This window comes from Myotis lucifugus, unplaced genomic scaffold, assembly GCF_000147115.1.
Source record: "Myotis lucifugus unplaced genomic scaffold, Myoluc2.0 scaffold_207, whole genome shotgun sequence".
In the NCBI taxonomy this organism is placed as follows: Eukaryota; Metazoa; Chordata; class Mammalia; order Chiroptera; family Vespertilionidae; genus Myotis; species Myotis lucifugus.
The window spans coordinates 2,201,848-2,226,883 of record NW_005871255.1 but is presented as its reverse complement, the minus strand read 5'-3'; the positions used below and the strand labels follow the sequence as shown (position 1 = coordinate 2,226,883).

The 25,036-nt window shown below is 41.4% G+C and overlaps 2 protein-coding genes and 1 long non-coding RNA gene across 3 annotated transcripts in view; 2 read left to right on the top strand and 1 right to left on the bottom strand.

Annotated features, from left to right (window-relative positions):
* Positions 1-178: 178 nt before the first annotated feature.
* Positions 179-24,480, top strand: ALDH6A1 (aldehyde dehydrogenase 6 family member A1). Its single transcript, XM_006097650.3, is given in 14 exon segments — positions 179-306; positions 10,803-10,859; positions 12,147-12,221; positions 12,386-12,547; positions 12,774-12,813; positions 12,816-12,851; positions 13,277-13,579; positions 15,243-15,364; positions 16,962-17,019; positions 17,022-17,129; positions 17,335-17,516; positions 20,021-20,200; positions 20,463-20,561; positions 23,797-24,480. Coding segments are annotated over 14 exon segments (1,575 nt in total). The 5' UTR covers positions 179-258; the 3' UTR covers positions 23,902-24,480.
* LOC106698636 lies at positions 313-5,421 on the top strand. The gene is made up of 3 exons (XR_002831388.1): positions 313-1,040; positions 4,311-4,547; positions 4,844-5,421. It is a non-coding gene; the product is annotated as an uncharacterized LOC106698636 (long non-coding RNA).
* Positions 20,556-25,036, bottom strand: part of BBOF1 (basal body orientation factor 1) — a 45,714-nt gene continuing 41,233 nt past the window's right edge. The window contains exon 12 of the mRNA XM_014463376.2: positions 20,556-20,696. Within this exon, the coding sequence (XP_014318862.1) occupies positions 20,685-20,696 (12 nt within the window). The 3' untranslated portion in view covers positions 20,556-20,684. The remainder of the gene's footprint in view (positions 20,697-25,036) is intronic.

The window sequence follows — 25,036 nt, the reverse complement described above, 5'->3', positions numbered from 1 at the left end:
AGAGCACCCAAGTGAGGGGCGTCCTCCCTACCTCCGCCAACAGAATTTGCTGAGGTGGGAGAGGGGAGAGAGCGCTTTCACTTCTGACCAATCGCCTGTCCCCAAAACTGGGCATGAGGGTGGAGTCAGGAGTTAGGGCGAGTGATTGGCCGGGGAAATGGTCCTCTCCACCAATGAAGAGGCGCGGCAGGATGAAGGGCCAAGTCTGGCAGCTGCAGTTCTGCTCGGGAGTCACGGGGAGTCGAGGCCCCGGGAACCATGGCGGCGGTAGTGGCGGCGGCGGCTGTGCGGGCTCGGATCCTGCAGGCGAGTGAGGGTGGCGCCGAGGGGTCGTGAAGCTAGGAACTGGGTCGTTTCCGTCCACTCTCTGAGTCAACCCCATCCTGGCCGACCCTGCTGTTCCCACAAGACCTGTCCGGCCCTGTCCCACCCCCCGCGCTCCAGGTCCGTCCTCTTGGGATCCAAACCCGGACCACCGTGGGATCCTGCCCCTCCCACCCTTTTCCTCTTGAGCCTCCCCTCCTGTGGCTGGCCCGCTCTCCTCCTCCAGCCCTGCCCCCTTTCTGCTGCCACGCTCGCTTGCACTCACCTCTCCTTGGTCCTCGCACATTCTTTCCCCTTCACCTCTGTACCTGCCACCTCGCTGCCCCGAAACTCCCCTCTGGGTCACCTTTTTTAGAGCCTTTTCACCTGCCAGGAGCGTCCAGATTGTGTCCTTCCCCCACCCTTACTTCACTGTCTCTAATCCGAGCTGCAGGGGGTGGGGAGGAGGAGGCACTGAGGGGCGAGGGTCAGTGGGTGAACTTTGAATCTGCTTCTGGAAGCGTACACCAGGTTTCCCCCCAAAGCAGCCCTGTGCTGTTTTCCCCAGCTGTGGCCATTTGCTTTTCCATCGCCCCGGGCTGCCCCCTTGCTTGCTGAGACTTTGTTAAACTTCTTCTCAGCAGAGTTACAGTGTTCGTATTGGCAGTAAACAAGAAGATATCTAGGCTACTAGTTTGCCCCAAGCACGTGCCAGGGACTAAACAAATCTGAAACAGGTGAGAGAAAACAAGTGTAAGTCCCAAGTTCCTGCTCCCACGTCCGTTTTTAGTGGGCCGGTGCACCCTCAGCATTGCCCATGGGCACGGGGGTGCCGGGGGGATTGGGAGCCAGCTGGAGAGGTAGTAGAGCTGCAGGAGCTCATGCCTGAGGCCTGTGACCTCCAGCTCTCTCCATAGCCGTTCCCTTCTTGTTCGTGGCTGAGCAAGGACTTAGAAGAGGAGGCAAGATTTACTGCCGACAGCATGGCCCCTCTTACTCATTACCTCCAGCCCGGGGACTTCTTCCTTCATATTACTGGATTTTTGCATAATATTGGTATTTACCACTTTTTAGTGAATTCTGCTGCAGAAACGTAATCGTTTTTAAGATTCTTAGCAGAGTCAGCAAAGGTCTATGTTGAAATACAGTATGCTATTTAATGGGAAAGTGTGGTGAATAGGTTGGACGGGTTTGTCAGATGATCTAGCGTCACTTGTATATTTCTTACTGTGATCCAAGTGTTTGTTTTTTTTCTGGTGTCCTATTTTAGTAGTAGACAAGCGAAATTTCCACCCTGTGTTTTCCAGTTCTCCTTGAAATCTTTTAATGAAATTTACTTTTTTTTCCTTTGCCTCCTTCCCCTCCCCTCAATCACAATGAATCATTAAGAAGAGAGCCTTAGCCCTGGACAGCTGCTCAGTGATTAGAGCTTCAGCCCTGGGACAGAAGGGTTTCGAGTTCGATTCCCTGTCAAGGGCACATGCGGGAGGCAACCAATCGATGTGTCTCTCTCTTGTCATTGTTTCTCTCTCTCTTTCTCTGTCTTCCCCCTCCTCCCTCCTTTCCACTCTCTCTAGAAATCAATGGAAAAAATATCCATGGGTGAGGATTAAAAAAAAGAGAGAAAGATCCTTAAGAGGGCACTATATTTTGTCTTTTGCATAAAGGTGAAGAACCTCCCTCCCCATGTACTTTATTTTGGAAATACACTATTTTCTTAGTCATTTGGAGAAACTTCTGAGTTTAGAACAGAAATAGTAATCCTTAGCCGAATAGTAGTTACTGTAACATGAAACTTTGATAAAGAGTAGCCTAGATTCTGGCAGTCATGAATATTAGAGGACTATGGCCCTAGCCAGTTTGGCTCAGTGGATAGAGCGTTGGCCTTGGGACAGAAGGGTCCCAGGTTGATTCCAGTCAAGGGCATGTATCTCGGTTGCAGGCTCCTCCCCAGCCGGGTCCTGGCTGGGGCTCATGCAAGAGGCAACCAATCATTGTGTTTCTCTCACATCGATATTTCTCTCTGTCTTTCCCTCTCTTCCACTCCAAAAATGAATGGAAAAATAGCCTCAGGTGAGGATTTAAAAAAAATTTAGAGGACGTATCAAACTGACCTATAAAGGGGAGAGTTCATGTTTTCAGTTATTTAAGTGCATAGTCAACATAACATCTCTATTATGGTTGTTAGTAAAATTTAGAACTTCTGCTTCTTGTGGTATTTTCTGATTCCCATTCAGAAAACCAGTCTTAAAGAGTCTCAGTGATTTGCCTCCGTGATGAGGTATAAAAAGCACAACCTTAGCTGGGTGGCTCAGTTAGTTGCAGGTTTGATTCCAGTGAGGGCACAGAACTAGGTTGTGGGTTCAATCCCCGGTCAGGGCACATGCCGGAGGCAACTGATCAGTGTTTCTCTCTCTCATCCATGTTTTTCCCTCTCTTTCTCAATTCATTCGTCTCTCCATAAAAAAATCAATAAAAACATATCCTAAGGTGAGGATTTTTTTTAAAAAGCACAGGCTTCACAATTATACTGAGATTCTATCCCAGCTCCACCATTTCTAGTTTTTAAGAATTTTGAAAAAAAAAAAAGGATGTTTGTGAAGATTAGAATTAATGAATATAACGAAGTAAGTTACCTGACACTTATGGCTGAAGTCATCCAAGGTTTCCTGACTAGGAACTAAATTCAGGACTTAAGTCTTGGCATCTCTTTCTGTGTCAGGCACTCTCCCCAGGCTTTGGGAAAGGAGAGGCAAATAAAATACTCACTGAAAGCTTCCCTATTTTAATGCAACAGTAACTGCTAAATAATAGGAGTGCACAGAGTACTATAGGAACATATGGAAAGAGCCCCAGACTCAACCTGTGCAGTTCAGGAAAAGCTTCCAAAAGGAGTTGGCTCTGGGCTTGAGTCTTGCAAGACTAGCAGGCCTTTAGCCAAGGGGAGAAGGGAGTTCCTGGTAAAGCAAGTACAAAAATAAACTCTTAGAGAACAAGAAATTTGGTGTGATTGGACTTAGGGTAGTTTCTTCAGCAACAGTGCTAATGATTGTTTCTTAGGAAATGAAGAAACTATAGATATTACCTGTCAAAAACTATTTAATAGTTTTTTGTTTTTAAATATATTTTTATTGATGTCAGAGAGGAAGGACGAGGGAGAGAGAGACAGAAACATCAAGGATGAGAGAGAATCATCGATTGGCTGCCTCCCGCACGCCCCCCGGCCCTCCGTCCCCGCCCCCCCACTGGGGACTGAGCCTGCAACCCAGGCATATGACCAGAATCGAACCCGGGATCCTTCAGTCCATAGGCCAACGCTTTATCCACTGAGCCAAACCAGCCAGGGCTATGTGATAGTTTTATTATACCAAATGCAATGCCTTTTATGCCTTCTTCACAGCAGGAAGGCTCTGTGCAAGTGAAAAAAATAAAACTAAGTAACCTAGAATGCTCAAGTTGACTGATGCATGCATTTTCTGCCCTATAAGAGAGTATACATGAAACAAAATTAATATCAAACAATTGCTTGGTGTATACTCATTCTTTCATTTGGCAAAATATTACTGAGTGCTTATTCTATTCCAGAACAGTGCAAGGGGCTGAGGACCATCTAGTGATCTAAGGGGAGAGAGACTTAAGATGTTATTCCATAATATGACATGAGAAATAAAGGAATTCAGGTGTTTTATGAACTCTACAATTAGGTACTTCGCCTAGACCTGAGATTAAGACTCAAAAACTTCTAAGTAATGCCCTGGTCAGTATGGCTCAGTTGGTTGGCTGTCATCCCATGCATCGAAAAGTTGCTGGTTCACTCCTAGTCAGGGCACATGCCCAGATTGCAGGTTCAATCCCCGGTAGGGGGCATGCCGGAGACAGCCAATCGATATTTCTCTCTTCCTCTCCCTGCCTCTCTCTCTAAAAATCAGTGAAAACATTTAAAAAGAAAATTTAAAGTCTGCTACTTCTCTCACTCTCAGGAGTTAACCTTGTTTCTTCTACTTCAGAGGAAACAGAAACCATAAAGTGAGAACTTCCTCAACTTCCTACTAGCAAACCTACAAAACTGATCCAAAGTGATGGCTAAGTAGAGAAGAAAGTAGGAATGAATCAAGCAAGGGAATGAAGAAATTTCAGGCAAGAAGCAGCAGCCTGTGCAAGAACAAAGAGAGCTCAAACTATGTTCCAAATGGCAGGAACATAGCACAGAGGAACCTATGAAACTAGAGAAGTAAAGATACTATGTAAGTCTTCTCAGCAACATCAAGATTAGTCTTTATCCCTAGGGCAGTGGGAAGCCATTGGAGGGTTTTAAACAAAAGGATGATCTAACCCAGTGGTTCCCAAACTTATTTGGCCTACCGCCCCCTTTCCAGAAAAAATATTACTCAGCGCCCCCTCGAAATTAATTTTTTTTAATTTTAATAGCAATTAAACAGAAAGATATATGCCCCCAAATGCACCTATGGCCATCAGCGCCCACCAGGGGGCGGTAGCGCCCACTTTGGGAATCACTGATCTAACCAGATTTGTGTTTTAGAAAGACCCTCTGGCTATGAGATGGAAACTAGGTTCACAAGATTGAAGATTGAAATCCAGGTTAGAGACAATGATGGTACGGGTGATGGCAGGAGGGGTAAAGGAAAAGGGGTGTAGTCAAAGATTTCTGGGGGAACAAATTGCCTGGACTTAATTTATTCACTGTGAAGAGAAAGGGAGGAGTTGGGATGACATTCAGGTTTCTGGTTGGGCAACTAGGTGAACAGTAAGCAGTCCCATTCACTGCAAGGTGGCCTATAGGAAGCAGAAAAGTTGGTGGGAAGAAGAATTCAGCTTTTTCAACCTGTACCTAAATAATAAGTAGAGATAGAGCAAAGATAGTTATGTGGATATTACCTGAAGAGGAAGATTCTGGCTAGGAACTACAAATTTGGGCATCATCAGGATCTAACTATTTAAGCCACAGGAGGAGATAAAATCACTCAAGGAGAGTATGCAGCATAAGAAGAAAAGAAGGCCTAAGACCCAATTCAAAGTGGCCAGGCAGAGGAGAATGAACTAGAAAAGAAGGCAGAGAAATAGCCCAAGAGAAAGAAGAGATACCCGAGTATCACAGAAGGCAAGTGAAAAGGGGGTTCAGGAAGGAGGGCGTGATTACTGTGTTATATAAAACTAGTGGCTCGGTGCATGAAATTTGTGCACTCGAGGAGAAGGTCCCTCAGCCCAGCCTGCACCCTCTCGCAGTCTAGGAGCCCTGAGGGGATGTCCGACTGCCACAGAAGCGGGAGAGGCTCCTGCCACCACCGCTGCACTTGCCAGCCTTGAGCCTGGCTTCTGGCTGAGTGGTGCTCCCCCTGTGGGAGCCACTGACCACCAGGGGGCAGCTCCTATGTTGAGCGTCTGCCCCCTGGTGGTCAGTGCATGTCATAGCGACCAGTTGTTTTGACATTCGGTCAATTTGCATATAAGCCTTTTATTATATAGGATTTCCTAGGGTTGAGAGACCAAAGAAAGGCCAACAATTCCTTTATTACATAAAGTTTATTAAGGGAACTTATAGCTGAGGCTCCTCTTGGGTGACTGGAAGATGATATGGATATCCTTTGTGCCATGTGGCAGGCACTAAAGCAAGCATGTCAAACTCGCAGCCCACAGTGAATATTTTTGCGGCCCAGCCAATATAGTGGTATGTAAAAAACGTTTTAATAAAATTTTGTAACTTTATTTTTACAGTATCCTGTTAGACATAATTATTAATAACAAACTACAATGTTCGCTAATGATGGATTACTATAATCATGTTGCATTCCTTTCCCTTATGCTCCTTACTCACAGGCACACCATTTCTCTCCACTAATACTAGCAGTGAATATTTTAGCAGCTGATTGCCACGTCATTAGTCTTGTACTGACTTGTTTGGTGTGCGCAATAGGAAATATTTTGCTTTCGGAGAACAAGAAAAACAGATTTATTTGCGTTATGCTTATTTTTGCAGTTATTCAGTGTCTGGTAGGTTAATGTTCAAGAAAAAATATTAATTTTTATTAAAATGTTCTATTTTATGTTAACGATTACCAATTTATATCAGCCTTTTGTATTCAGCATGTCTCTATCGAAATGAATCTATATTTCTATGAAAATTGAGGCTTTTGGTTTTTTTGCAGCCCACATAAACTTAAACCTTGTTTATTTGGCTCATGTTAGCCTTTGAGTTTGACATGCTTGCACTAAAGGGTTCTATAGGACAGGGCTGGATGGATGGGGTACTGGGGCATGAGCTACCCCAGATAAGGGGGAAATGTTTTGTGTGCTTGATTGGGGTGGGGGTAATGACCTATTCCAGGAACCAGCATGCTTGGGGCATAGGGGAGGGGTGAATTAGATAGTCCCTGGGGGGATTTTGGGAAGCAATCTTTGTTCTGGCCAGGATCTAGTTAGCAGGGCCCCATAGCTGTCACATCATGGCATAGTCTCTCCTCCACACCATGTCACCTTTGCTAAGAGGTCAAGTATGATGGAGTCCATGGGATGTAGGAAGTTACTGGTGTTCAATCATGAAGGTTGGAATAGATTGAAGAGTTAGTGGGAGATGAGGAAATAAAAGTAATTAGTATAGAGCAGCGGTGGCCAACCGGTGGTCTGTGAGGTCCTAATGGTTGGCGACTGCTGGTATAGAGAACCCTTGCTATTGGATGGAGAGAGGTTTATAAGATAAAGGAAAGAAAGGATAATTGATGGAAGTATAAGAGCCAGCAGGAGCCCAGGCCGGGTGGCTCAGCTGGTTGGGCGTCATCCTGTGCACCAAAAGGTTGCTGGTTCAATTCCCTGTCAGGGCACATGCCTGGGTTTCAGGTTCAGACCCGCTAGGGAGCAAGCAGGAGGCTGCTGATCAATGTTTCAATCTCACATCAATGTTTTTCTCTCCCTCTCTCTTCCTCTCTCTTGAAAAATCCATAAAAATATATTTTTTTGTTTTGTTGTTGTTAATCCTCACCCAAGGATATTTTTCCATTCGTTTTTAGAGAGAGTGGAAAGGAGGGGGAGGGAGAGACAGAGAGAAACATTGATGTGAGAGAGACACATTGATTGGTTGCCTTCCACATGCACCCCAACTAGGGCCGGGTCAAGCCTGCAACCGGTACGTGCCCTTGACTGGAATCGAACCCAGGATCCTTCAGTCTGCAGGCTGACGCTCTGTTTACTGAGCCAAACCAGCTAGGGCAATACAAATATTTGTTTTTTAAAGAAAAATTTTTTAAAAGAGGCAGCAGGAAAGGTTGGTGCATGGATTAGCCTTAGACTGGAGGACAGACACCATTTCAGTCAGTCCACAGATACTGATTGTGCACCTCTGTCTCCCAGTCACTTTGTTCTCACAGAGCTTGCTAACTACTTTCTCCATTATAAGAGGGAGGAAGGAAAAAAAAAGGGTATAATTGCAGGTCAGTTTTATAGATTTGCTAGTAGGAAATTCTCATCTCATGGTTTCTGTTTCCTCTGAAATTTAGGAAAGCAAAGTCAGCTCCTGACAGTAAGAGAGGAAGTAGCAGAGTTGGAAGTTTTAAGAGAATTGATAAGTTTTTAAATAGCAAGGAATGAGAACAAGTAAGTATTTATAATAATAAAATAATAATGACATTTATTAAACACCAACCATTTTTCATATCTGTACAGTTTTGATCACAATAACTCTGTAAAGCAACCAGTACGTGCCTTGACCGGAATCGAACCCAGGACCCTTCATTACGAGGATTGACGCTCTATCCACTGAGCCAAGCTGATTAGGGCAATACAAATATTTTTAAAGCAGGTGAACAAGCCTATCCTAATGGAACTTACAATCTTTTGGGTAACAAGTACTTAGACAATTACAACAGAGACAAATAAACCTGATAGGGGAAGTATTGTCTGCTATGGGAGTACAAAAAGAGGAACACCTAAACTAATCTGAGGTGGAGGGAGTCCAGCTCAATGCACCTTTCTTTTGTTCAATAGATATTTATTGAACACCTACTATGTACCACATTGGTACTGGGGACATGGCTATAAATAAGACATGGTGGGCTCCAGGACAGTGTTGGTGATTTGAGATAGCTTTTGTGAGGAATGGAGGAAGAAGCAGAATAGGCATTTAGAAGGTTTGTCTGCTGGTCCAAAGGACCCTTCCTCCTGGACAGTGCTACAGATGCACAAATTCTTGCACTTCATGCAGCACTAAACCTTTGGTTAATATGTTCTCTATTCAGACAAGATAATAGGTTAATATATTCCAGTCCAAGGTATTTCATATTGCCCACTTTGATTAGACTTTAATATTTATTAAATCAACTTCCATAACATATACATATACAAACTATTTATTTAGAGTAAGCATGTCAAACTCAAAGGCTAACACGAACCAAATAAACAAGGTTTAAGTTTATGTGGGCCGCAAAAAAACAAAAGCTTCAATTTTCATAGAAATGTAGGTTTATTTCGATAGAGACATGCTCAATACAAAGAGCTGATATAAATGATTAATTGTTAACATAAAATAATAGAACATTTTAATAAAAATTAATATTTTTTCTTGAACATTAACCTACCAGACACTGAATAACTGCACAAATTAATAAGCATAACACAAATAAACGTATTTTTCTTGTTCTCCAAAGGTCAAAATATTTCCTATTGCATACACCAAATAAGTCAGTCCAAGACTAATGATGTGGCAATAGGCTACTAAAATATTCGCTGCTAGTATTAGTGGAGAGAAATGGTGCGCCTACGCGTAAGGTGCACAAGGGAAATGAACGCAACACAATTATAGTAATCAGTCAGGCAATGTTATAGTTCATTATTAATAATCTATATATATAAAAGGCTAAGTGACCAGCTGACAGGCCAGTACCTATGACATGCACTGACTACCAGGGGGCAGACACAATGCAGGAGCTGCCAAGCAACAGCAACTTTGCAGAGTGGCCTCTCTCCAGGACTCCTCAGGGGATGTCAGACTGCTAGTTTTGGCCCAATCCCCGCAGGCCAGGCCAAGGGACCCCACCTGCCAGAGGGACCCCACTCACTCCACAGATGCCCTTCGAGCCCCAGCACTGCCCCAGGTACGGCTGGCTGAGGAGGGACCATGGGAGGTTGGCTCCAGAGCATGTCCAGCCCATCTCGCCTAGCCGGCCACCTTCTAATTAATTTACTTTCAATGTGCACGAATCCGTGCACCGGGCCTTTAGTTATGTATAACAGGATATTATAAAAATTAAGTTATGAAATTTTATTAAAATGTTTCTTACATACCATTATATTGGCTGGGCTGCAAAAATATTCGTTGTGGGCTGCATGTGGCCCACAGGCCGAAAGTTTGACATGCTTGATTTAGAGATTTATTGAACTGACCCCCCTCCAGTATTCTAATCATAATCTCTAAGGTACATGTGGCATTTTTTAAAAATAGCTTTATTGAAATGAAGTTGACAGAAACTTTATATATTTAAAATGTACAATTTGATAAGTTTTAATATTTGTATACACCTATGAAAACATCATCACAATCAAGATAATGATTATATCCATATCCCCAAAAGTTACCCTCTACCCTCTGCTCTCCACCTCCCACATCATCTTTAGGTAACCACTGATGTGCTTTCTGACACTACAGATTAGTTTGAATTTTCTAGTTTTATATAAATAAGTTATCCAGTATGTACTCTTTTTATGTATGACTTCTTTTACTCAATATAATTACTATAATTATTCAGGTTGTTTCATTCATTTTTATTGCTGGGTAGTAGTCCAATGTATGGATATACCACATTAGTTCCTCTATTCACCCATCTAATGGTAGACGTTTGGTATATTTCTAAGCTTTGGGCTGTTATAAATAAAGCTGCTCTGAACATTTGTGTTTAAGTATTTGTATGGGCATATTATACTTATATTTGATACTTGGTTATATACTGTCGTACATTCAACACCTATTGTGTTGGATACCATGCTAAGTGTTTTCATATTGTTAGATTTATGGTGACTACATTTTCCAAAAATTAGGAAAATATGGACTAATGAAAGAAAAAGTATTTTTAATTGATATTAGAGAGAGGAAGGGAAATAGAGAGAAAGAGAGACAGACATCGATGTGCAAGAGAAACATCAATTGGTTGCCTGCCATAGGCACCACCACCAGGGATTGAACTCGCCACCTAAGTATGTGCCCAGGGACAATGCTCAACCAACTGAGCAGCCTGGCTGGGCAAAAATTATTTTTTTAATCAGGACTGTCCAGAAATTCAGGATACTATCATTATAGTTTCTTGTTTTCTCAATTTGCTGTATCTCAGTCTCATGTCTTTTCAAAGATTATATGACCCTTGAGAACAACAAATATCAAGTCCTTTTTCATATATCCACAATAACTAGTATAATGTTAAGCATATAGTAGCCATTCACTACATTTTTAATAATTTTCTGTTCTCATTTATAAAAATAATCATTCTTTTACCTCACAGGTTTCTTCCAAGGTGAACTCCACTTGGTATTCAGCATCCTCCTTCTCTTCTTCAGTGGTGAGTTTATTTGGCATGAAAAGTTGACTTCTGAGAAGGAATCCAGTATAATTTTTGGATATTCCTCAAAATTTATCTTCTTTATGTAACTGTGATCAGAGTGTATGTGAAACTTTCTTCTGGGTTTTATTATTTAATATGTCTATTATGTTAGGATTTTAATGGCTGCATTATATTCCATTAAGTATACATAACCTGAATTAACTCATATTTCCCCCATATAACATTTAGATTGCTTCAGTTTTTCAATATTGTTTTACAAACATTTATTTACAGTTTGTTTGTTTTTTACTTCTTTTAGATTATTTCTCTTCTGAAATAAGATAACTGTGTTAAAAGTTACAAACATTTTCATGGCTTCTAGATGTTTAGTTGATCCCGCCAGGTGATTTGTACTTCTTGACAACCTTTAGAGTTGTTTTTACAGACCTTGTGTCTGTCAGCCATATGTAGTACCTAAAATCTAATAAATAGGACTGGTGCTCAAAATCCTTTCTACAAAACATGCACACACTGTAGCACAGTCGCCCTTCACCTTTTTTGGTCCACAGACCCTTTTGAAAATTTAACAAAAGTAAGCTTCTCGGGAAAAAAATCACAGATAAAAACATTTTAAAAATATTTTGATCATAGCCCTAGCCTGTTTGGCTCAGTGGATAGAGGTTGGCCTGCGGACCAATAGGTCCCGGGTTCGATTCCAGTCAAAGGTACTTACCTTGGTTGCAGGCTCCTCCCCAGTCGAGGCCTCCCAGCCCCGGTCAGGGATCATGCAGGAGGCAGCCAATCGATGTGTTTTTCTTACACCAATGTTTCTCTCAGTCTTCCCCTCTTTCACTCTCTCTAAAAGATCAATGGAAAAATATCCTTGGGTGAGGATTAAAAATATACATATATTTTGATCATAAAGGTAAGACATTATCATGCTAATGTAACAGAACATCAGCTGGACCAAGAAGTCACAATAGAGCTAATCTTTGTTAACACACAATCTGCTGCTTTTTTAGTGTGAGCTTTACAGTGACATGTGTTTACTCATGAAGTTCCACTGTGTGATTAGCTGGGAATTTCCTATTTTCAGAGAGATCACAGTTGTCAGAGACTCTGCCACATCTTAACAAACACTATAAACAAGTCTATTGTGTATCGCTTTGGGAGTGGCAACATTTCTAAAGAGCAGTAGATTCCTTATCAAGCCAAATTCCTTCCTTTTTGTGATAGAGAGAAAAGTAAAACAATTAACTAATACAGTATTGTGTGTGTGTGTGTGTTATTGTTGTTTTTTTCCAGCCAACTGTAAAGCTCTTCATTGATGGGAAATTTGTTGAATCCAAAAGCGACAAATGGATCGACATCCACAACCCAGTAAGCAAAGCTGCTTAAACTGACTAGCCTAGAATTCTGGGAACATGGTGGGAAAGTGGGGACCTGGGTGTCTATCGTGAAGCACGTAGTGTTGCCTTTGTAGCCATGAAAAATGGAGAAGGCAAGGCAGGGGCAAAGGATGATGTGCTGCTTTTTCCCATCAGGCCACCAATGAGGTCATTGGTCGGGTCCCTCAGGCCACCAAGGCTGAAATGGATGCAGCTGTTGCCTCCTGCAAACGTTCTTTTCCCGCATGGGCAGACACTTCAGTATTAAGCCGTCAGCAGGTTCTGCTTCGCTATCAACAACTTATTAAAGAAAACTTGGTAAGAAATCTGAATGACACCATTTTCAAACTGTTGTCTGTAGGAGACTTGTCACACCCACAGAGGCCCCTTTAGCTGCACTCCCGCACTGTTCAGTCCAGAGAGACGTAGATCATGGTTCTCTTTCTCATATTACTTCTCCCCAGTTTCGTCCTTCCTTTGCTGCCTGAGAACTAAAAGGAGACACACCCTTGTATTGGTTTCTATTTGTGTGTTTTCTCTCTAGAAAGAAATTGCCAGGTTAATCACTCTGGAACAAGGGAAGACCTAGCGGATGCTGAAGGAGATGTGTTTCGAGGCCTTCGTAAGCTGGGTGTCCCTCCTGGGGAGCTTCAGGGACATTTGGGAAAGGAGCAAAAGAAAATGGGAGGCAAAGATCCCTCAATGAGGGATTGCTTCTTCCTTTATGTTGATTTTGTGATCCCATGATATCTTTTTTAATACTTGTGGAGAATGGCATACTTCTCAGCAATCTATGAAATTGGTTTACTTCATTTTTTGTTTTACTCAACTGATCTTCCAGTAGGTATGTACATTTCACTGTCTTTTTCCCATTTAGAGAATCTCATTTTGCACAAGCCCTTCTCTCATGGAAGGTCAAGTCAGTGTTTCTTCCCTCTGTCCTTGGCCTGCGCCACTCCCTGCTCTCGGGGCTTATTGGAGCGTGACAAAGGCAGGTAGTGTACCCTGTGGGCAGCTGCTGGCCTGACTGCTTCTTCTCTGTTGCAGAGGTGGTTGAGCATGCCTGCAGTGTGACATCCCTCCTGCTGGGAGAGACCATGCCATCCATCACCAAAGACATGGACCTTTATTCCTACCGTCTGCCTCTGGGGGTGTGTGCAGGCATTGCTCCATTCAATTTTCCTGCCATGATCCCCCTTTGGATGTTTCCCATGGCCATGGTGTGTGGAAATACCTTCCTAATGAAACCATCAGAGCGAGTCCCTGGAGCAACTATGCTTCTTGCTAAGTTGCTTCAGGACTCTGGTGCCCCTGATGGAACACTGAACATCATCCATGGACAACATGACGGTAACTGCCTTTCAGTACATGGCACTTAATCTGGCTTCCCAAATATCAAGGTTTTGAGTGGTGATGGGTGTTCTAGAATGAGGAACGTAGGGATGAAGGGATTTACTAAGTTACCTCCATGTTTGAAGGTAATATTTGTTAACTGTTTTGCTGTCTGAGTGCTAAGGTAACTAACTAGGGAGTAGCAGTGCTTCTTGCCCTATGAAATACATTGGGACAAAGAAATATGGATTAGGGCAAGACACAGATAATATTAAAGAAAAAGTTTTCACTTTAATATTGAGATAATTTATGAGGATTTTTAATTCAGAGACTCACTTTATGGACCTCAGAGAGACTAAAAGCCTTCTAATTCATATAATAATAGCTACTACTTAAAAATTGCTTCTGTATTTCAGGCACTGTTTCCTGTATCTTACATATATTATTTCATTTAATCTTTATAAGAACCCATTTAGATAGATGCTATTTTTCCATTTTACAGATAAGAAAATTGAAGCATAATGACATTAAGTAATTTGCCCAAAGTCACACTGCTAAAACCTGTCAGAGCCAAGATGTATATATCCAGGAAGGCTGAACCTGGTTTTTACTTTTAAATATAGTCATGTGGCACATAATGATGTTTTGGTCAACAACAGACTGCATATACAACAGTGGTCCAAAAAGATTATAATAGAGTTGAAAAATTCTTATCACCTAGTGACATTGTAGTCATGGTAACATTGTAGTGCAATGCATTACTCACACGTTTGTGGTGATGCTGGTATAGAAAAGTATAGCATATGGAATGATGTACAATACATACTACTTAATAATGATAATAAATGACTATATAACTGATTTGTGTACTTACTATGCTATTCTCTTTGGTAGAGTGTACTCTTTCTACTTAAAAAAGAAGTTTGCTGTAAAATAGTATGTCGTATTATGCTGGCAGCAGCCTTATACATCTCACGTTTACTGCACCTGTTGATTGCATCATTTTCTCTTGTGTTTAATTTAATCTCATATTTTTTATACAGAAGCATACGGTACAGGTTTGTAGCCTATGAACCACAGGTTATACCATCTAGGTTTGTGTAAGTGCACTCGATGATGTTTGCACAATGACAAAATTGCCTAATGATGAATTTCTCAGAATGTTGTCCCCGTCGTTAAGCAGCACATGAGTGTACTATGCTATATTGTCTCTCACATAAGGGCACAGCAGTATCTGAGAGTTCTGGTATGTAGTGACAGTTGAAGAAATACCATATTCTTAAAGAACAGAGTGTTGAGTATTGAAGAGCTGTTATTTTGGAGAATTTTATAAGAGTGTGTTTGAGCCCAAACTGAGGACAGTGCCAGGAAGCACGATCTCAAATGCTCTGAAGGGCTGTTATTTTCAAGAAAAATAGGAGTTGTAAGTTTCAGAGTTAAAAGTGGAAATTCTGGAATAGCAAATGAGAAAAATAATGAAAGGGAAGATGCTAAATAGACTTTATAGTTTAAAGAATTAAGAGGACAAAGAAAGAGAGAACTTCAAAATGGGAATCCAGCATTGAAACACAAAAGTATGAAAATTTCTCCCTCATAGCAGTGGGGAAAGGGGAAATTTGTTATGTTGAGAAACCCATAGCCATTTGTTCCTTTATGGTGATCATTTATTTTCTTCTTAAAGCTGTGAACTTCATTTGTGATCATCCGGATATCAAAGCAATCAGCTTTGTGGGATCCAACCAGGCAGGAGAGTACATCTTCGAGAGAGGGTCAAGACATGGCAAGAGAGTTCAAGCCAATATGGTGACTTCTTATTCCTTTTTTCTCTCAAACTTTGTTATATGTATTAAAATTACCTAGAAACAGCCCTGCAGCAGAGGGGCCTCTCCTCCCACTCTAACGCCAATGTTTCCTTATTCCCATTTCATTCCGAATAGCTTTCCTTTAATGATGAATATTGTGATGAGGTTTATTCTAAGTGACTTTATTTTTTAAAAAAAATATGTATATATATGTGTGTGTGTGTGTGTGTGTGTGTGTGTGTGTGTGTGTATACATATATATATATTATTGATTTCAGAGAGGAAGGGAGATGGAGAGAGCGATAGAAGCATCAATGATGAGAGAGAATCATAGATCGGCTGCCTCCTGCACACCCCTCACTGGAGATTGAGCCCACAACCCGGGCATGTGCCCTGACCGGAAATCAAACCCTAACCTCCTGGTTCATTGGTTGATGCTCAACCACACTGAGCCACACTGGCCGAGCAACTTTAATTACCTTTTGTCTTATACAACAAATTTGGGTGCCAAGGGACACATCTTTCCCTGAGAATGTTATTCATATTCTTTGAGCTTTAGCAGTAACAGCTGAATTCTGGTCTGGCCCTGTTTCTTCCTTCATACCATGCTTTTCTAGCCCTTTAACCTTTTCCTTCTTTTAAGGCGTATCCTAACTACTAATGTCAAAATATCTTCTTCCCTAAGAGTTCAGACTAAGGCACTGAGAAGAGCCCCATATCCCTATACGAGATGTGTGGTTTACTAGATTGCATAGTTTTGCTGTTCTCTTACTAGTTCCTTGTCAAATAGTTGGCAATTCTTTGATACTAAATATAAAGTCCAATTGCTACTTCCTTACTCTTTGACTAATATTGCATAAAGAATAGCCACCGGAGCACAGGTTTGGAAACTTCATGATATGCCTACTATTTCTTTTCATGGCCGAGTGTATTTTGGCCAGTTTGACTTAAGTTCTTCCCAGTTCACAGTATACCATGTGTAATGGGATAAAATTAAGTAGCTGGATTGGTATTTATCCATGTAGTCAATTATAGTTGTATCTGAAAACATATGTGTGGAAATGACCAAATGTTATCCTTCATAGAAGTTCATGAGGATGTGTATCTAGAAGCAAGCCAGTCTTGGGAACCTCTTTCCAGAACTTGTTTATCAGGAGAGGGCTACCTCCTATTTTGTTTCATCTGGCTACTGGCATTATTACTGGCAGTTGTTTACACTGCTATTCATGTAACTGGAAACCCCAGCAGACAACAAATTCTTTCCTATCTAACAGGAAAGAGAAAGTAGTTCTCATTGGTCCTGGATGCAGTGTTAGCCTATCAGTTTGACTAAAATGTGATGATTGGGGTTCTTTTTTTTTTTTATTTAAATAAACATGTATCAGCTTATCATCTGAGAAGGGGGAAAGTAATCTGGAGACTTGCTCAATTTTACCAAGACTTTAGCAGTATCAAAATAATCAGTCTATCCTCAAAGCAGCAAAGGATAAATTCTCCCTTACCTTACATGTTCATTTGAAATCTCATATTATTTGCCTAATTTTTAGCATAATTTTATTTTCTCAAGGAAGATTCATGTGCTTTCTATATTCCCTTAGGGAGCCAAGAACCATGGGGTAGTCATGCCAGATGCCAATAAGGAAAATACACTGAACCAGTTGCTGGTCAGCGCTGCATGGCTCTTTCAACAGCGATCCTTGTGGGAGAAGCTAAGAAGTGGCTGCCAGAGCTGGTGGAGCGTGCCAAAAACCTGAGAGTCAACGCAGGTAATATGTTATCTGCCTAGCTCCTTTAGACTTTGCATTTGTTAAAACCAAGCTCTTGGTTTTAACATTGGCTTTGGCCAATGGGAGCAATCATATCATTTTTTACCATTGCCTCTCTTTATACTGTACCTGTTTAGATTAATCTTTAGTTGGCAGTCATAAGTTATGTTAATGAAGACCTTAAACACTTCTGTGTTGTTTGTAGGAGACCAGCCTGGAGCTGATCTTGGCCCTCTGATCACACCCCAGGCCAAAGAGCGAGTCTGTAATCTGATTGGTAGTGGAACAAAGGAGGGAGCCTCCATCCTTCTTGATGGTCGAAATATTAAAGTCAAAGGCTATGAAAATGGCAACTTTGTTGGACCAACCATCATCTCAAATGTCAAGGTAAACAACTCTGGATTATTTGTTTCCCAGATATGGGAGCTGAAGGCACTTTAGAGGCTATGTTATCTCTTCCCTCCAATCCTATATGATAAAGAGCTAATATGCAAATGGTCATCACTCCCTCACACCCTCGTGTCCTTGTGCTGGAACTGCTCAGACACTCAACACTGGGAAGAGAGAAATGGGGACCAGCCAGGTACAAATGAGCTCACAAGAGGATCAGGGACCAGCCAAGCACAAATGAGCTCACGAGAGAGGAATGGGTGCCAGCCAGGCTGCGGCCCGGGAGAGGGACAAGCCGTCCACCCCGCGGTCCCAGATGCCAGCTCCTGTGGCTGTGGCCCAGGAAAGGGACAAGCCACCCGCCCCGCAGTCCCAGGCGCCTGCAGCTGCGGCCCAGGTGAAGCCACCCACCCACAGTCCCCTATGGCTGCAGCCGGCCCAGGCAAAGCTGGCCTGGGTCCTGGGTGCCTGTGGCCAGCCAGAGGGAAGGAAGCCTGGGTCCCGGGTGCCTGCGACCGGCTGGAGGAGGGAATCCTGGGTCCGGGTTGCGGGGTGAGGCAGAGGCGTTTAGGGGGCGATGAGGCCAGCAGGAGAGCAGTTAGGAGCGATCAGGCCAGCAGGGGAGTAGTTAGGGGCGATCAGGCCAGCAGGGGAGCAGTTACGGGCGATCAGGCAGGCAGGCAGAGGTGCTTGGGGGCGATCAGGCAAGCAGGCAGAGGGGTTAGGGGCGATCAGGCAGGTGAGCGGTTAGGAGCCAGCGGTCCCGGATTGTGAGAGGCAGTCGGACATCCCCCAAGGGGTCCCAGATTGGAGAGGGTGCAGGCCAGACTGAGGAACTCCCCCTTGCACAAATTTCATGCACTGGGCCTCTAGTTTATAAATAAAGAACATTTAATGACTAGAGACTTCATTTCTTGCCAGAATTATTCAGTTATTTTGTCTAGAGTCTGATTTAACCTCCCTTCTCACGCATGATCTCTTTCTACTCTACTAGTATTCAGCAAACTTTTCATAAAGGGCTAGATAGTAAATATTTTTGGCTTTGCAGGGATATGCAATGTCTGTCACAACTACTTAACTCTTGACATATTAGTATGAAAGCAACCATTAACATTATGTAGCTGTGTTCTGTTAAAATTTTATTTATGGACAATGAAACTTTAATTACAAATAATTTTATATGCCATGATTGATTTTTTTCAACCATTTAAAAAATATAGAGCCCTGGCCGGTGTTTCTGAGTGGTTAGAACATCAGCCTGAGCACCGGAGGGTCATGGGTTCAATTCCCAGTCCTGCAAGTACCTGGGTTGCAAGTCCATTCCCAGCCCCGGTCAGATACATCAGGAAGCAACCAATCAATGTGTCTCTCTCACATCACTGTTTCTTTCTCTCTCCCTCTCCCCCCCTCCCACCCTCCTTTCCATACTCTCTCTAAAAATGAATGGAAAAATATCCTTGGGTGAGGATTAACAATAACAACAACAAAAATTATTCTTAGCTTGTTGGTTGTATAAAAACAGGCAGCACGCCATATTTGGCCCAATGACCATATTTTGCCAATCCCTATCTTATACTTGTTACTTATTTGTTTAATGTCAATTTTTTCCCCATTCCTTCTTATTCCTAGCTTATAGTTATTGCAGTGTTTCCACCAACATATCAACCACCCCATATTTATTGAGTACTTACTCTGTGCTCTAAATTTAGCTTCATCTTTACCAGAAAGTGACAAAAGGAAGATAATTTTTATTATCAAATAAAAATGTTTATTTATTAAAACTCTACACGTTTTTCAGCTAAAATTAATGACTAAGTTGAGGTTAGGAGGCTTTTTTTAAAATACATATGTCCCCACAAATCCTACTATAATCCTGAATAATTAAGTTGAATTTAAGTGTAGTAGAAATTATGAAATCTCTTGCCAAAGAACCATGGAGGAAAATACCCACTTATAAATAACAAACACAGCTGACTAGCTACAGTGGTAAAGAATGTTTTGTATGTTTAATGTAACCTGCTATCAAAATATAAATGTGCAGACTCATTTGAGAAACAAAGGAATGAATGAGAATGGATTATTTATGTTATAGAAAACTTAGCACAGGGTTTCTTTAAATAGAAAGAAATCTCCTGTGGTATTTTAAATATATATTTGATTTATTTAAAAAATGAATTTTCATGTAAGTTTTCAGTAACATAATAATTGTATAAACCGGTTATACAATTATAAAAGAGGAAGCTAATGATGGGTCATGGAACCTAAAAATTCAGTGCTTAAAGGAAAGGATTGTAATTGTAATTAATGGAAATTTCAAGTTATTGATAAAAATTGGTAGCTTGGAAGACGGAACACAGCAAGAAAGCACTTTAAAAAAAAATAAGTGCTTTAAAATGAAAAAAGATTACTAACATGAAAGCTGTCTATGTAAACAGTGGGCTCTAAATTAACAAATAAGTATAAAATACTGACTTCTTTTCTGGATGCATCACTCCTGGCAGCCAAATATGACTTGTTACAAAGAGGAGATTTTTGGTCCAGTTCTTGTGGTTCTGGAGACAGATACTTTGGATGAAGCCATCAAGATTGTAAATGATAACCCATATGGAAATGGAACTGCCATCTTCACCACCAATGGAGCCACCGCTAGGAAATATTCCCACTTGGTGGATGTTGGACAGGTTTGTGAAAATCATTTTTAGGAGATTCTTATAGCCATTTACTGTTTCCTGGGGAGGTGGTAAACAGTGATCAGTTGCTACCGCTCTGATCTCCCACAATGCCCCATTTTCTTCCTCAGGAATAAAAGTTCAGTGAGATGGATATAGGGTGGAAGGTGGGTATTTAAACTTGATCTAATGCCACGCATTTATGCTTCTAAATGGAGAGTTCCTTTGTTTGAGTCCTTTTCTTAATATCTGATGTGGATTTGTTCTGCTTTAGGTGGGTGTGAATGTCCCCATTCCAGTGCCTTTACCAATGTTCTCATTCACTGGCTCTCGATCTTCCTTCAGGGGAGACACCAATTTCTATGGCAAACAGGTAACAAAGTTTTTTTAAATGTCTTTTCCTCTAAGAAACTTTTATATATTCAGGAACAAGGATTCTGCAAGGAAGGGTCTGCCAGCAGCCTCTGTGAGGTCATACATTGTTCAGCACTGCTTGTCAGTAGGTCTCCTAGAAAAGATTTGAAAGAGAACAGAGTTTTAGGGAAAAAGCATACGGAAGTCCAAGCCTTTATATATGCCCTCTCCTCTGCCTCCTCATTTTCATCTGACTAACTCTTAATCACCTGTCATGTCTCCATTTAAAGAATGGACTCCTCCAGAAAACCACTTGACTGCCACCAGCCCTTTCCTCAGTGCTCAGTTGGGTATGCCCTCATGTGCTCCCACCAATCCACATATTTCTCCCTGTAATGGTTATTCACTTACAAAAAATTTCTTTGAGCACCTTCTTTGTACCAAACACTATTCTAGGCACTATAAATACAGCACTGAACAAAAGCAGATCTGAAACCAAATTGCCTGGGTTCAAACCCCAGCTTGGCCAGTTATTAACTGTGTGACTTTGGAGATACCTTCTCTTTGTCTCAGATTTATTCATCTGTAAAATGAAAATAACAACAATACCTATATTTCATGAGGTTATGAGGATTAAGTTACCACTATTATCACATTCTTCAGGAGGTGCATACTTCCTAAGGCAGGAACAGTCATGGCATATTCAAACAGCAGAAATGGTCTGGAGCACAGGGAGTGAATGAGTAAGACAGTGGGGTAAGAGATGAGGCTAGAGAGGTAGGCAGGGACAAGTCATCTTTAAGCTATGCTAAGAAGCCCTCATCACCCTTTAGTTACTTATCTGCAGCACCTGGCACAGAGCAGGTGCCCAAACATATGTTGAACAAATGGGTTAGTGGAAGTTCTTTATAGTCCTACAGAAATTCAGCCATTTTGGAATATTCAGTAATAAATTACATTTTTTTTTCTATAAAGGTCTCTCTTTTACATGTTAATAAAAAATTAACAGTGGACTTACATAGCAGAATATGGCAGTGTGGCTAACTGGCTAAGAAAAAATTTGATTATCTGGAAGCTTATTATACAGTTTGTGACAAAAATGACAGCTTTTATAAAACTAACTAGTTTATACTATTAACAAAAATTTATTTATAAGTTACTCTGTAAGTGAGGCTTCTTGCAGGAAAAGACTGACATCATATAGAGTTTGAAGTCTAAAATCCTCAGGTAATTAAATTGCTAATTTGTATTTTAGAAATGAAAATATCATCCTATATAATAATTCTATATAATAAAAGAGTAATATGCAAATTGACCCTAATGGCGGAATGACAGGTCACTATGATGCGCACTGACACCAGAGGCAGACGCTCAATGCAGGAGCTGCCCCCTGGTGGTCAGTGTGCTCTCACAGGGGGAACTCTGTTCAGCCACATGTCAGGCTGATGGCTGCAAGTGCAGCGGCGGTGCGGCCCAGGAGGAGCAGGTTTAAGCCATCAGTTGGACATCCCTCAAGGGCTCCATGGCTGCCAGACGGATGTCTGACTGCCAGCTTAGGCCCGATCCCCCGGGAAGTGGGCCTAAGCCAGCAGGTGGACATCCCCCAAGGGGTCCCGGACTGCGAGAGGGTGCAGGCTGGGCTGAGAGAACTCCCTGAGTGCATGAATTTTCATGCACCAGGCCTCTAGTCCTTTATAACAAAAGCCCAGCGACCAAATGGCAGAATGACCAGAACACTGAAACAACCATTCCCCCTCGCCCTGGCCGGCCCCACCCCCAATCAGCCCCCATAGGGGCGGGCCAACTGGACCCCCACCAGTGCACAAATTTGTGCACTGGGCCTCTAGTCTATATATATATATATATATATATATATATGCCTAATATGCTAAGTGTCCAACTGATTGGTCGACCATTTATTTGGTCGACCGCTTGGTCAGTTGCTATGACATGCACTGACCACCAGGGGGCAGACGCTCTGATCGGTAGGTTAGCTTGCTGCTGTGGTCCGGCCAATCTGGACTGGAGCCAACCTCCCACGGTCCCTGTCTGGCCTCTAAAATATTTCTTCTAATTAATTTCCTTTCCATGTGCATGAATTTGTGAACTGAGCCTCTAGTTCTTACATAATAAAATGTAAACTTTAGTTGTATCTTATATTGAAAGTATATAATAATCTCTAAAGTTGTTTTCAATATATTAACATGGCCCAGAATGTCAAGTAATTCTAGAAGAGTATTTTAATCAAACTACTGTTTTTTTCCAAACAATATCTTTTTAGCTTTCTAGTAATTTGGTGTTAGATCTGTATAGTCCAGTGATGGCGAACCTTTTGAGCTCAGCATGTCAGCATTTTGGAAAACCCTAACTTAACTCTGGTGCCGTGTCACATATAAAAATTTTTTGATATTTGCAACCATAGTAAAACAAAGACTTATATTTTTGATATTTATTTGATATATTTAAATGCCATTTAACAAAGAAAAATCAACCAAAAAAATGAGTTCGCGTGTCACCTCTGACACGTGTGTCATAGGTTTGCCATCACTGGTATAGTCTATTCTCTTTTGCTCAAGCCTATTCTTATAAAATAAACCATGTAGATATAAAGACTTAAATATGCTGAACTTTTTTTGGCTTACATGTTATAGATTATTTAGAAATGAATGTGTATACCAGACATTTTACTTTAGATTTGTAAGATATTGTGGATTTTATTGCTTCAGTATAGCTATTCCTCACTGACAGTTGTCAGAGATGCCTAATATAGATTTCATTCTTTCATTCCTTTCTCTTCTTCATGGGAAGGAGAGATTTGTATGCCATTTCATTTTCCCCTCACACATTGCTGTGAGGTGAACATTATGTCACAGATAAGGCCGAAGGTTAAACGGCAGTCAACAAGGAGTAGAGGCAGGATTTGAGCTATGCCTCAAGACCTCGGAGCACATGATATTCAGCTCTAGGAACAGAATGACCTACAAGTTTAACAGATTACATTGTTGAATTGGCCAGTATCAGCATAATGATAACTAAGGTTTGACTATTTACTATGTGCCAGGTATTATGCTAAATGTTTTAGATAAATTTATATGAACAATATATTGGATTTTAGTTGTACCTTTCCTCAAGTAGGAGAGTGAGTAGTACTTCGCAGCACCTCGTTCAAAAGTTGATTAAAAGAGGAATCATGAAATCTCCCCAAAATATATGCTAATTCTCTCTTTCTCTCTTTCTTCCTTTGTTCTCTTTAGGGCATCCAATTCTACACTCAGCTAAAGACCATCACTTCTCAGTGGAAAGAAGAAGATGCTACTCTTTCCTCACCTGCTGTGGTCATGCCTACCATGGGCCGTTAGAAGGAGTTGTTCCAGACTCAGTCCATCCTGAGTCATCTCCCTTTATTCTTGACCACCTTCATTTGCCAACTTTGCTCAGATCAGATCCCTGAGAATGGAATACCTTGTAACTAAATCTTTCTCAGGACCATTAGCCCCTGCACAGTTGCTATAGAGAGACTCCTGGTGTAAATCTAAAACTGGATTTACTTACTCTTCATACTTCTCTTTTTGAGGTAACTGTTGTTAACTGTGAAATGTTAATCTGAAGGAGAGCTTAGAGCTGTTTTCTAAAAATTCTTCCCTCTTCTGATAACGTGAAGGGAAGATTAGTGTTTGTAAAGATCATCCATAATTCACCCTTTGGTTGACCTTCAAACAGCCCTACATAATTGCCAGTGGGGGATACACCACTGCCAGGCTTTCCTGAGCCTATCATCCCATACTACACAAGATATAGTCCATTTCTACTTATCCCACCGTTGTGACAACTGTTTCTTTCTTTTTGCTGAATGCCACTTTGTCCTAGTGATTCATGACCACTAAATTCTATCATCACCTCTGTCCTGCTTCTTCATATAATTTTTCAAAGATACCTCAGTATGCATTGGATAAATCTCCATTTTGTTGCGTGTGCCAAATGTTCAAGTTTAGGGTTTGCTTCAACAATCATTAATTAACAATTCAGTTATTAACTCAGATGCCAATAGGTTTTTTGTTTGTTTCTAGACCCAGATATCAAAGGGAGTTTGCCTTAAGCAAGTCTAGCCTGATTATACTTTTTAATGAAACAACCCTTAATATAGAATAACTGACTAGGGTCTAAGACATTTTTAAAGCTTTTCATGACATAAAGTAGTAAAAAAGAAATGCTTTGCCCTGCCTGATGCGGCTCAGTTGTTTGGAGCATCATCCTGTGCACCAAAATGTGGTGGGTTTGAATCCTGGTCAGGGCACATACCCAGATTGTGGGTTCAATTCCTGGTTGGGATGTGTACAGGAGGTAGCCAAACAATGTTTCCTTCTCCCTTTCTTTCTTTCTTTCTTTCTTTCTTTTTCTTTCTTTCTTTCTTTCTTTCTTTCTTTCTTTCTTTCTTTCTTTCTTTCTTTCTTTCTTTCTTTCTTTCTTTCTTTCTTTCTTTCTCTCTCTCTCTCT